The sequence below is a fragment of the Heliangelus exortis genome, chromosome 5 (assembly GCF_036169615.1).
Source record: "Heliangelus exortis chromosome 5, bHelExo1.hap1, whole genome shotgun sequence".
Lineage (NCBI taxonomy): Eukaryota > Metazoa > Chordata > Aves > Apodiformes > Trochilidae > Heliangelus > Heliangelus exortis.
Window position 1 is genome coordinate 35414405 of NC_092426.1, and position 13665 is coordinate 35428069.

Below are 13665 nucleotides of genomic sequence, written 5' to 3' on the forward strand. Positions count from 1 at the left end.
GCAAAACCACAGGCACCCGAAATGCTGGGGTCACACCCTATCCCCTGCCTCTCTGCCAGCGGGGTGGGCAGCCCTGCAACCCCTCTGGGGAAAAGACCCTGCCCTTCGCTCACAGTCCAACCATCCCACAGCATCACTCATGCCTCTGGGCCTCTTCTGTCTGTCTGTCTGTCTGTCTGTCTGTCTGTCTGTCTGTCTGTCCCTCCTTCCAGGGAAAGTCTCTGGCCAGCAAGCGCCTGACGGGCCTGATGCAGTCCTCCTGACGGCTTCATCCAGCTGCCCCACAGGAGAAACACCTGGGACCTCCGGCTGGGATGGGGCATTTTGGGGAGAACGGGTCCCCACGGGGGAGAGAGCTTGAGCCAGCAGAAGGGGAGCACTTCTCTTCACAGTTTACATCAGCACTTTCCTACCTGCACGGCACCGTGAGGACCGTACTGTGCAGGTACTTGGTTCTCAACCGGGGTTTGGAGGAGCACTCTTCACTGTACACAGAAGGTCAACAAGGCAAGGGCTTGCTGTCCTGTTCCTTAAGGAAACAGTCCCAACCACAATTTGGAGAAAGAAGAGCTGAGAGAAAGCAGCATTTTTCCTTCATCTCTTCTCTCCCTGGCACAAAATGGCTGTAATAGGCAGAGCTGCAATCCCACTTTGCTCCCTTCCTTGTGGCCATCTGGATCCAATAAAATATCTACTGGAAGCTGCTTCTCCTTTTCCAAAATCTCAAATGCATTTCTCCTGCAGATTCATTGACTTTAGCTTTGTTTTTCTTTCCTGTGTCTCCTTTAACGCAATGGAAAAAAAAAAACAAAAAAACACACAAACAAAAAAAAAATGCAAAACCACCAAAACTCTATTTAAAATCCTCACTCACTGTCCTTCCAATGGCATGTAGCATGTCCAGAAATGATGGCCAGATCCTCAGATGAAGTCAGGAGGGTATAATGAGTGGTTTTCATCACCTGAGGATCTGCCCCATTGAGTCAGACTCTGATCTTGATGCAAATCCTCTGATGTCAGTGGCATCGCTCTGCATGTGCGTGTAGTGCCAGTGTGGTCAGACTCTGCCTGATGAGCAACAAGCCATGTTTTAGATGTGTAACACAAACACAAACACACACAGGCTGTATTTTAAAGTGAGTTGGTTTATGCTGTGTTTGATTTTTTATTTATTTAAGGTTTTGCATACTTACTCAGTATGGATGTTCAAGCTTTACTCCAAGTAGGTAGAATTGAACCACTTAAGAAGAGACTCCAGCTACAGTTGTAGAGGGCCAAAAGCAGCTGTGCTTTCAGGGGAAAGGTAACTCTGATGTGGGCAGGTGTCAAAATTCAGTCTACACTGAGGAAGGAATTGATGGAGATGGGACCAGCAGAAGCAGCCTGTGAATGGGCAGGGTGCTGGCTGCCAGGTAACCCTTCCTAACAGCAGCACACCCAGCCGTGATATTAAACCTCAGATAAGTGACTGAGAAGCCCCATTGTGACAGTGAAATTGTCCCACTCGTGGAAATGAGCTTCTGCTAAAACTCATCTGATCTACAGCCCATGAATACAACTGCAAGACATGACCCAGTAGCTTGTTTCAAACTGTTGGGAGTATGGAGGTTAGGATGAGGATGGAACTGAAGTGACTTTAAAAGCCTACATATAGTAGTTGCAGATAGAAAAATGGACTGCATTCACACACAGTATATTACCTATATATGAAAATTTCAAGACTCAGTTGACTTAGTGCCACAAAATCTCCTGTATTTTGCAAGCAGTTCACATCTGAAGCATACGTGAATAGAGACATTTCTTGGTCTTCTTCACTCATGCCAAGGCAAACTGGCTTTTTGCACAGGTGGTAGCACAACTTGCTATATGGCTACAAGTCTGCATTCTTACCTAGGCAGAACCATCTAGCTAAGTAGTCAGCTGGCTGTTGACAATATTCACTTCTGAGGCAAGTGTTATTCTAGTATCTAAGCCCTATATATGCAGAAAATCAGGCCAGCATAGTTTCTGTCAGAAAAAAAGGAACTTCCCTTTTTACCCACCTTTTACCCATGACATCTCTCATTTTGATATCTTTCTTTTTTTCCCTAGGAAACCCTATTACTGATTTTATCTAAGGTCCACAGGACCCTCTACACCTGCATGAATGTACAGCAGAATACTGAGTATAGTATTTGTTCTTCACACACACACCTATTCCCATAAATATCCTGCAGTCTGAGGTCTTCAGATCAAATTCATCCATACACGTACACGACACACGAGGAAGTTATGGGACTGCAAAACCATCATGCATGTGCCCTTGCAGGACTCATTTGTCCTCTGTTGACCACCCAGACAAAGGGTCCCCTCAGGCACCAGCAGGTCTTTGTGTAACAGGCCCAGTTCTCTGTTCATGCACATTCATGTGCATCCCCTTACAACATCACTGGGAAAAGGCTGGCACTTCTCAGAGCCTTGTTGTCAGTGTTTTTATCTATGTCAGACCCACCAGTGCTGCCCGGCCTCTGGGCTGAAGCATTTCCCATGGGAGGTCTGTCCTGTGAACCCCCAAAATGGTCTACAGAGCATTCCTGAGTGGGATGAATGCATAAATGCATGAAACTGGTGCGTGGCCAGGAGGAGAGGCAGCACAGTGCTACCGAGGGGTCCCTGCTTTGTAGTGAGTTCCTGACACTGGGCAGGTCTTCTGGTGGCACTTAGTAGAGGGTCACACATGGGCAGGGCTGGAGGATGGTGACAGGTGTATGGCACAGATGGAATTGAGGTTATGGTCTGTGCAGGGAGCAGCAATACCAGACTTGGAGCTTGGAGATGTCCCCTGGGATGAGCACCCTGCTCTGTCTTTTCTGCTCCATTCCTGCAGGAGAGTCACTGCAGTGTTTTGCCTGGGGGGGGATAAGCTCAGTTTGGCTGGGAGGACTTCGTGCACGGAGGGAACTTTTAAAGACACAGAGAGCATGCATATGGGTGTACATCAGGGGGCCTGGATGTTGAACAGCTTGCCATATAAATGCACACTCGTGCAGACTAATCTGCTCAGGAATAGCTAGCTGAGCGGACAGAGCTGCGTATTCTCTGGTGGGAAGAAAGCTCTGCTCTTCATTTCCTGACTAAATTTCTCTAAAACAAACATGAGAGTAGCCAAGACCTCCTCCTGGGAACACGTATAAACTGTTTTTTCACGTGTCTTTTACTTCACATATGATGATGCTAACGTGTAACTACTTCCACATGAATCACATCCTTGAATCGCTGCTTTTTTTTTTTTTTTTGACAATGCTTATTCCAAGTGATGCTACCCCGTATCCCATTGGATGTTGCAAGCTTTATAAGTGTCCCGTGTCTTCCAACCACCTCGTCATCCTGAAGATGAGTTAGGAAATCAGCTTTCCACCTCTGTTAATGTTCTACACTGCATTGTTTCAAGGGAAGGCAGTCTGGGAAGGTGTTACCATGTCCGTGCTGTGCAAACTACCTACAGAGCTTCCCATACTTGCAGGGCTCTGGCTGTGAAATGTGGCTGTACACTGTTATTTGGATGATAGATTATCCAGAGTATTTGTGGCTACTGTGGTGAAACAGCACCAGGACAAGCAGTAGGAAAGCTCAGCAAGCCTGTGCAGACAGCATTAGGCTAAAGCAAATGGATTAATGTACTCTCAGTATAACTCAGCTCTAAGAACCCATAGAGTACTGTAATAAAAAGGTGGCAGGGCAGCCATAAAAAAGAGGCAGTAAGCTAGCATAATAATACCAGGATAAATGTAGCAATAAGATAACACAGGCCACTGCAGTAAAGTGGCATTTTGATAATGCAGCAATAAGACACAATGGGATGCTGCAATAAATTTGGTTGGAGAATAAGGCAGTAATAATGGTGTGTGTGGACAAAGGGTGGCACGTTTGTACCAGGTACTGCAGCAATAAAGATTGCACAAGGTGTCCTAGTAATAAGTTACTACAGTAACAACAATATGATGCACTGTAAAGTTATATCTGGATGCTTCCATGCTGCAGTCAAATCCTGCAAAAGGTGGTAACAAAACAATGAAGACAAAAGATGCCCCGTTTCAGACTCAAACATGAGTCAGTTTGGTTACCCAAATTCTGGAATGAGTTCAGCAATACAAATCCTACCACTCCCCGCTTTTAAAGGAAGCTGAGGCAAGAGCACTCCCCCATCCAGCCTGTTATTTCACTCTGAAAATACAGAACTAATTTTGTGTCTCTTCAGCCAAATAGTCACAGACCACGGTGAAGTTCTTCAGTTAGTCCTTACTCAGCTGAAACCCCAGGCATTTTGGTGAGTCCTTTGCCTTTGAAAGGATTTGGCTCTCTCATCTTCTGGCATGGATGATGCTTTTAGCCTACTATTATTTCTTTTTTGGGGTGGGAGAAGGGGAGCCCAGGTACAGAATATCTGACTGTACTTATCTGTTTCCTGAAATGCACAAATAAATTGAGCATCCTGGAAAAGATGAAGCAATAAGGACTAAATCTGTTCTCTCTGTCACGCACTCATGTGCACATGAATAATCCTGCTGGAATCACTTTGAGTCCTGGATGCATCCACTGGCAGAACTTGGCCTAATCACAGTCTCAGTGTCTTCAGCTAAGTGACAGAAGCAGCAGAAGCAGTGTGTCTTCTCAATCTATGTTTTTTCGTATTTTCATATTAATTCCTTTCCAAGTTGTTTTTGGTGGTTTTTTTTTTTGGTTTTTGTAATTTAACAGCACCACTATATGCAATGTCCTTAGAAAAAATCGTTTTGCCATAAACCAATATGCAGCATGGTGGGCACGTGTGTGTCCATTTGCTCTCTTTGTACCTTTAAGTGGAGGGTAAAGCATTCTTGAAAATAACCAGCAGCCCCTGTTACACACAATAATCCTCCGGCATAAGGATTTAGTCAAAGCATCTATGTCAACAGCAAGGCTTGAATGGAGTGTGTGTGCTACATAACAAGAGAATCTCCTGGGGAAAGGATGTAAACAGGGCACCACTGCAGACTCCTGACCAGCAGGAGCAGCTCATGGTTGGCTCTGGCTCCTTCAACCAGTCCCAACTGAGAGCTGCAAATAATCTGCTGCATCTTTCTGACCCTTTGCACAACAGCCTCGCTGTCCCTTTATGTGTCTCCCTCTGTCTCCACCTGACTGTGCTCAGTTCAAGTTTTGAGCAGTGGTCTGATATGCCTCGGCTTGGCTTTTGCCATCTACTCCTTGGCTTGCTTTTATTGGGGTTTAATGATTAAGCAGGATTATTAAAGTAGAGCTCTCAGTGGGGTAAGCTAGGCTAGGTTATCATGATTTCACCGTTTAAGCTGTGAGCAATTTTGCAGCTTCTCAGCACTGTTTAAAACCTGAAGAAGCAAGGCAGCTGCTCAGCAGAACAGTGAGCTGGTGAACAATACACTATCTTCATGCCCATACACACTTTGAACTTACTGGTGAGGAGAAATGCTTTGTAGTGAGAAAAGTAATCTCACGGCAGGAGAGAGGCAGACCTGATCAACTTTTTTCATGTGATACAGATTTTGCTTTGCCAGCCCCTAGCATCTGCAAAGCTCACAGCTAAGAGCCAGCAACCTTCTAATCCTGCTGCTAAGCATTTGGAAACAAGCTTTTCAAAGGCTGTCTTTACACAGCAATGCAATTACTTGAAGCTTTTAAATGTGAATTTATGGCTATTGCCACAAGTGGTACTGTGGTTGCCCTCTCACATTTGCAATAGGGAACTGCAGGTTCATCTCACACAGAGGGTGGATGCTAGTGAGCAGAATTTAGGGCACAGTTTTCAGGATTAGGGCTCAAATAAATTGCACCTGAAGGAGTTTAATGCTCTTCAAGATGGTCACAAGTGTTCAGGTCATCTGCATGGCACTGACAGCAATGACACTGGATTTACCAGTTCACTCCTGCCTGGAGATCCCGAAGGTACTCTGAAACATCTCATGTGAGAGAGGGCCGTGGCACTGATCTCTGAACGTTGCTATCAGCAGACAAACTAAACTGAGCTTCTTTCTGTCATCTTTGTACACCCATGCCATCCTTCCATACAGAGCAGGCAACAGCCAGCCCTGAGCAGCACTTTCTATGGGTAGACCAGGAAAATCCACATCTGGACTGGATTTCAGGAGTGATTGTTCCCTTTTGGATCCTTGTCAAGATTTCTCACATCCATCCACCTGCAGGTTATGCCCACATGCTGCATAGCTCCACAGCCCAGCACTGTGGGTGTCTGTCTTGTCATAATTCAGCATGAGCCTGATGCCACATGGATTAAGGCACACCAGATAAAATATTCAGATGATGCTTTTTACAACACATCATTTCCCCTAAAAGCAGCTGGGATTCTGAAATGCCACACTCTGCTCTTCAGAGGTCATTTGGGGCCAAACACAGAAAAGTGAGGCACTGTAGGATTTTCCTCTACAAGGAAAAAACAAAAAGCCTGGGGGACCTCCTGCCCCTATGATGTGAGTGAAGGCATTCAGCCCAGGGCAGCAAGTTCTGTCTGAGGGATCTGAGGGGCTTGTACAACAGCAGAGGCTCAGTGTTCCTCTCCAGGGCCATGTCCCCGTGCTGGTAGAGGACAAGCCCTGATGGACAGGTGGAGGAAAGTCCTGTGGCGTTGACAGAGGGCCACATGAGGAGCAGGAAGGTGGGTGGAAGTGAGCTTCCCGAGAGTAGGTGGGATCTGTGAATCCCTGGTGCAGGGAACATGAAGCACAGAGCCCCCCACAGAACGCTGATCAAGCAGCCAGGGCAGGAGAGGTGGGAAGAAGCATCCCCTTACATGAACTCACCCATCAACCATCCCCCCCCCCCAGCACAGTGGGAATTTGTCACTGCTGCTGAGTATTTTTGGCCTCCCATAGGCATGGAGGCCTCTCAGGATTTTGCCTTTGGACACTGGGAGCAGGGCTGGGGTCCAGCTGGCCAGAGCTGGGGTGCAGCTGTGCCCTCCACAGGGAGCACCCAGCTCTGCTGATGGGGATGTGGGAGTGGGAGCCCACTGCCTCTGGGGGAGGCTTTAACCCTTCCCCAGGCTCTCTCTAGTTTTTGCAGACACAGAAAATCAAGGCTTCACTCCAAGCTTGAGAAGTCTGTCAAACAGTGTGTGTGGGGGGGTGTTGAAGCCACCTGGGTCCCCTCAGCCCATCCCAATGCTGCTGTCTGCTACTCTCTCCTCTGTGACCCTTGTCCCTTCCCCTGCAAGGCTCTGCTCCCCCCAAACAGGCTGGGAGGTGGCCCACAGTGAGCTGCCTTGCAGGAGAGCAAGAACTGTGGCAGGCTGCAGCTCTCAGGTTTGAAAGGTCCCGAGCTGAGAGGTGTTTGCAGCCCAAGCTCTCCCCTTCAGTAAGCTCAGCCCCTGCCAGTGAAGCTGCAGAGCTACAGGAACCACCCCCAGCAGCCCCACTCCTGACGGCTTTGCTTTTCCCCACGTATGCTTTGACCCTCTGACTATCCCCAGCCATGGCAGCTCAGGCCCTGGACTGAGGGGAGTTTCCATCCTTCAGAGCATCTCTGTTTTCTGTGTGCCACTTGTCTCTGCAGGACTCCTAACCTAGGCTGGGTTTGAAGCAAGGAACCAGTACAGGCCAGGGAAATGCTACCTTCTCCAACTAGACCCCCTGCTTAGCACACATGAGAGTTCATCTTCAGTATCTTTGGAGTCAGACTGAGAAAGTCACCTTTGTCCTGCAGGATGGGCTTCATTGCTTTGTTTTAACTTCAAGCCATCCTGTAGCATCAGTGCTTCTCCCTGTGCCCTGCTGCCCACATCTTCCCTGTGTCCTCTTGCTTCTCTCAGTATCTGCATCTCTCAGCTGCCTTTCTCCCACATCACTCTTTTGTTTTCTCTGACCCACTCTTAGAGGGGCTGGTCTGGGCAGCCTGTGAAGAGATTGTCAAAGTGACATTTCCCTGCTTGAGCTGGCTGGAGAATCAGTCTCCTCACTAAAAGAAATACTCCTCAGGGGCTGCCGCGTGCAAGACTACCGAGCTCTATGGCTGCTCTGCAATACAAACCCCCTCTTTGTAGGACTCACCCCTCTTTGAACCTCAGCTCCACGGTGCCATTTGGCCTGTGAGCAGGACCAGCACATCCTGGCCTCAGGCAGAGGCAGCAGCTTAACAAAAGCAAGTTTGCAGCAATTTTCCTGCACACTGTGTTCAGGACTGCGTGGCCATTCTGTCACCTCTGGGACAACAGAAACCTCTGACACCATTTTCTATGCGTGTGTCTGTCAGTGCAGCTGCATGTTTGTTTATACAGAAAGCAGCAGTGGCTCTGCCCATGGCTGATGCCAGATGTTCTATCCTCCATGCTGGGGCACAGACAGATTCCAAAATCATGGCTCCAAAATTGATGCAGTCGAGAAAAATCTTGCCTTGCCAGTACCAGAAAGGACCCTCAGCCAGCCCTGCTCCCACACGCACACATCCAACACATGGGAAAAAAAACCCAGCTTTCTGTGCTCATTGTGATGGATCATCTGCTGGGGCCAACTGCAAGCCCTATCCTGTAGCCAAATGCCTGTGCTTCTGCATATCAAGCATTTTGGGTAGGGAGCTGCACCACCCAAAAACATCCTGTGGTGAGCTGCCTCTGGTCACAGAGAGGTTCTGCTGTGACACCAACTGCTCTGCTGCACCCTGCCTCCCCTCTGCATCACAGCCCTCACAGCCAAAGCCAAGCAGAGCTCAGCTGCCTTCTGCCACCCTTTAATTAGAGAGCTGCCAGAGCCTTGTGGAAAGCAGCACAGCAAACCATAAGCTTCTAGAATGTGGAAGCAATGGCAAGAGCAGTGCTCAAGCTGCCTGCAGCAAATAGAAAGTGTCTCACCCTGGGTATTACTGACCTGATGAATTTAGTGGCAGTTGCAAACCACTGTACCAGTGGTCTGGGCATGACCTTTCTATTCATTTGCCAGAGCTTTGAGGTCCCTAGTGAGTCACAGGAATTATGTTCCCTGGCTGCAGGGGAAGGGGCCCAGATCAGAGTCCTTCTCTTGGCTCCCTCTCCGGCTGCTGTAACATGGCTGCAGCCCACTCCTGCGGGACTTGGCCTTCTCTCCCTGATTTTCTCTGCTAACCAAGCAAGTGGTTCCCAGAAAACAGCTAAGTTACTGTCTTAAGGTGATCCTGCCCTCAGTGCCTCATTGTTTCTGGTGAGTCTTAAGCAAATCAAGATGCAAAGTATACACAGAGTACTGCAGTCTCTGTGTCAGACAAAAGGACAGTCCAAAAGGAGAGAGGGGGCAAGAGAGAAAGCTCTGTGTTTGCATTCATCTCTGACATGATAGATTCCCCCTTCCTGGAAGCAGCCTTGGCATAAATAAAGCCAGCAAAGGCTTTTGTGCAAGACCTCCCTTCACTACCAATAGTCATGGAGTAATAGATAATAAAAGAGCTGGCAGCTCATCTTGCACTGCTCCCTGTAATCAGAAGGATTTTACCTACTGAATATTTACCAAGGTTGCTTTATCAAGCACGCCTCCAAGATCTCCAGGGATGGGACCTCAGCAGATGCCCTCAGGAACACATTTTTCCATACTTGAAGCATTCTTACTGCAAGGAAAAAACCAAATGTTTGATGTATGACATAAAAAGCCATCCCTGAGTAAGTTTAAAAACAGTGAGAGCCATCTGTAGGCCGCAAATAGCAAAGGTGTTCAGCACTGTAGGTTTTTTCCCCCAAGTATTTCCCTTAGTGTAACTTTTTGCATTCTCTTGCATTTATTGCACTTTGCATCAGTATCCCCTCTCCACTGTGACACAGTGTTGATCCTTGTCAGCTGTCATGTCTCTTTTTAGCCTTATCCCCACCTCAGACTATAAAGGTTGAGGCTCTTCTCATATGCCAGTTTCTCAGATTGCCACCAACTTTGCTGCCTTTCTCTTTCTTTAAAAGATCACTCAGGAAATTCATAATAATGTGAAGACAGAAGGGCTGTGCTTGTCCATACGGCACAATTTACCCATGCATTTGTGTAAGGGAGCTCTCACCCTGGCATCATGCTCCTCGTGGCAAACTACATGCATGTGTCACACATGTTGTGGTGTAACATATTTGTTAAATCTATTTATTGCACATCTTTGACCACTTTACCTACCTTCCTCCCACACTGCCATCTGTTCTGTGGCTGCCACCCCCCATCCATTCTCCTGAGTACCCATGGAGAGCTGCCAGGAAAATGGTTCCTCCTTTTCATGCCAGATTTGGAATTTCAGTTGCAAATTTACCCTAGCAAGAGTGCCAAGGGGAGACAGAGTCAATGCCAGACCCACTCCAGCTTTCCTGTTGGGCACATTTTCAATTCTGTCACAGCAGATGAAAAGGGGAGCTGACTCCCATCAGAAAGGATGTGGTTGTGCCCAGCACTGCAAGAGGAATCAGCAGTTGTGCCCGGTCCAGGAAGACCAGATCATCAAAGACTTTAAGACTGTAATATTGGCAAGATGAAAAAATAATTCTATTATTAACACTCATGACATTCTCAACCCCCTGTACATCTGTCCTCATGGAAACTAATGCACCTGGGTCCAATGTGTGAAGGTCTTGAAAACAGTTCCAATAAAATATGTTAAAACCACCTATATCACTCCTGGAATAATTTTTCCACAGAATGGGTTTGCATAACATCCACGGGGCTTTTTTTGCTTGCATATAACAACAACCATCCTGCAGCCAAGTTAGGGAAAGCATCCTACAATCCTGTACCATCATGCTTGACTAATACATCTATGTATGTTCTTCATATTTCCAAAGTAAAGCAAGGCTATCTATGTACAAGTTCCCCATAAAATAAGGCAAATGTGGGTTTTCTTAAGGTGTACCCTGAAGGTGCTCTTACCTGAAGATAACGTTCTCCCCTGGGTGCTGTACTAGCACTGGAGCCAGGCATGAGCCAGGGATGAGATTGCCAGACTGCTCCCAGTGACTCATCCCAGCTGAGCATTTGTGTGGGAGGGCACTTGAGATGATCACATTTACTCATTCCCCTGAAAAAAAACACAGGTTGAGAAAGAGGTCCCAGCGAGCCCCCTTCCCACTCCCTCTGTTCCCATCCTTGGAGGCAAGGACCCGGTTTGATGAGACGCTGACCAGAAAGTCCTTTGATCTTCCTGGCTTGCTTCCCTTCCACCATCCTAGGTCCCCTGAGGCTCCTGAGCTCCTGTGTGTGTAAATCTTGGCTGTCACCTCCTGCCTCTCCAGAGTGCTTGGGTAATGGCTTGGAATACGGGATCATTTCTTTAAGGTAGTGCTTGCATCAGGGATGCAGTTTCTGACTGTCATGGAGGGTGATACTATCATGCTTACCAGGCTCATTAGCACGGTCCCTGCTTCAACAGTGATGATGGGAAACTTGAAAATGTGGGCAGAACACAAGGTGTTAACCTCAGACACAAAGAAGGCAACCAGTCCCTGCCTCAGCCACATCCTGAGGGGTCAGACACCAGGTGATGGACATGCTTGCACCTCACAGCCCAACTGCTTTGAGGTTTGTTTTTTTTTTTACAGGGAACTTCAAAGCCCAGGGCAGGCTCCCATGTGGGCCCAGCAGAAAGGCAAATTCACTCCAACAGGAAGCATTTCTATACCCCCTTGGCTAAACTGTAAATTTAAAAGCAAACACAAATTGCAACTGGCTGTTTTCAACATCACATGCCAAAGAAGTGTCAAGGTCTGTGATATCAGAAAGAAGTAGTGCCCAATATTGGAGAAAGAAAATTACTTTCTGTTAGCCCATGAGCCTGTCATTCCTGGGCAAAGATGTCTTTGACGAATTCCATTCCTTGAGTTAACAAATTGCCTGCAAATATCTCCAGGATTTATTAATTATTTGAATATACTTGCCAAATATTTACTTGCCAGAGAGCTATTCCTGGAGAAATTTTTGATCTGCAGGTCAGTTGCAAAGCAGCTGGTACTGGCATTTGATAGCTAAAATTCAAGGAGTTTTGCTTGGACACCCAAATCACCTGGTATTGTCTCTGTCACACAAAAAATACAGATACAACTGCTACAGTCAGGTTTGCTCAACCTTTCCCTATTACTTGTTCTCATTTGACTGTTTCCAGAAATGTTCCTTTAAGCTGATCGCTAACTCAGACCATTCCTGACCATTCTCATCAGTGGGTGAGAAAAGGTGTGTAAAAACAGCCACACCTAAGTAACTATTCATTTATTTTCTGAAAAACCCGTAGTTGGTGTCACTCCCTGTGCCAGGGCAGAGGGGATGTACCAGGGTTGTGTGCAAGGCAGGTGCTGGCAGTGTCTGTGCAGCTAAAACTTCCATGGAAGTTGTTAAGAGTCTCCTTGTTTGGGCAAAACCAGCAAGCTCATATTTCAGCCTTGCCACCCAGGTGGTTTTTCATTTGGACAGATAATAATTGTATCTTAAGGCTACTAGAAATAACCAATCCATAATTAAAAGGCTGCCGGTTTTAATGTACATAGAAAAGGCCTAGCACTCATTTTAAAGGTATAAAATAAATCAAACTGCATTTTCTTGCCACTGGCTAGCACTTTATTTCTCTGAGAGTTGGCACCATACCAAGACACAGTTTTTAAGGAGGCAAAGAGCAATCGTTGCCCCCCTGGACTTCATGGAAGATGTGACTGATTATTTTGAAGGAAAAAAGAAAAAAGGAAAAAAAAACCAAAACAAAAATCCAACAACCAACAGTTCCTTCTGTTAAAAACAAGCAATTTTTCAGCAATTTCAGTCATTTCTTTTGCCTTATTCTTTCCGTCCATCCACCCATCCACCCATCCATCTACTCAAACTTAGGACAGGAAGTTTGGCAGGTAAAGGACCTCTTCTCACAGTATCTTGATCAAAAGTATATTTTTCCTTAAGTTTCTTTGGAGTTAACTGTGCATTTGTGTCTTAATCCATTTGTGTGTAAGGCTAAGAGCTATTTTGAAGCTACATGCAATTACTGCTCATGTTTTACTGGAGCAGCCAAAATGAACTTTTGATATGTGATCAGTGCCTACACCCATTTGTTACACCATTCATTAAAGGGCCATAAGATACAGTTTTAATTAGTATTTTGCTGAACCAGCAGCTGAGCTCTTGACATTAGGATGACATTAAGTTTCAAATAAAACACTGAGACCCATGGTTCTTCCCTGGCAGTTTCTGCTGGCTGACCTGTTTGAACGTGGCAAATCCTTTGGTTAGGAGACCTACAGCCTTACTCCACTTACCTGCAGTCAGCTGAGACTGGCCCAGGATATCCCTTTTGTCCTCCTGTAACTAAGAATGGATATGATCTTTGTCTTGGTCTCTAAAATATGAATGCTGGCTGTAAAATTGGAGAGCTTTCACAAAGGCTACCTGGCTGTTGCATGGTAGAAAAAAAACCAACCTGAGTGGTTGTTTTGGTAAATGTGGAGGATGCAGACAATACAGCTGGTGATACAGCCTCAGTGGCTGGAAAAATGAGAGAAGCAGAGCCAGTAGATCCAGAATGACCAGTTCCCCAAAACTGAAAAGTATGTAAGAACACTCCTGCCTCTCAGGACAGACCTGGGCAGGTGGGGAGGCAACAGTGTAATACCCTGACACAAAAATCAAGAAGTTAGACAGCAGAAAGAACTGACAGAGTTAATGGTGAATGAAGAATGGTGAAGAATTCCCTTAA

General features: G+C 46.6%; 1 protein-coding gene across 4 annotated transcripts in view; it reads left to right on the plus strand.

Annotated features, from left to right (window-relative positions):
• Window positions 1–705, plus strand: part of RGS6 (regulator of G protein signaling 6) — a 260455-nt gene extending 259750 nt beyond the window's left edge. For all 4 annotated transcript variants that reach the window (XM_071744548.1, XM_071744550.1, XM_071744549.1 and 1 more), the window contains one exon: window positions 213–705. In XM_071744548.1, the coding sequence (XP_071600649.1) occupies window positions 213–263 (51 nt within the window). In that variant the 3' untranslated portion in view covers window positions 264–705. The remainder of the gene's footprint in view (window positions 1–212) is intronic.
• The last annotated feature ends 12960 nt before the right edge of the window (window positions 706–13665 follow it).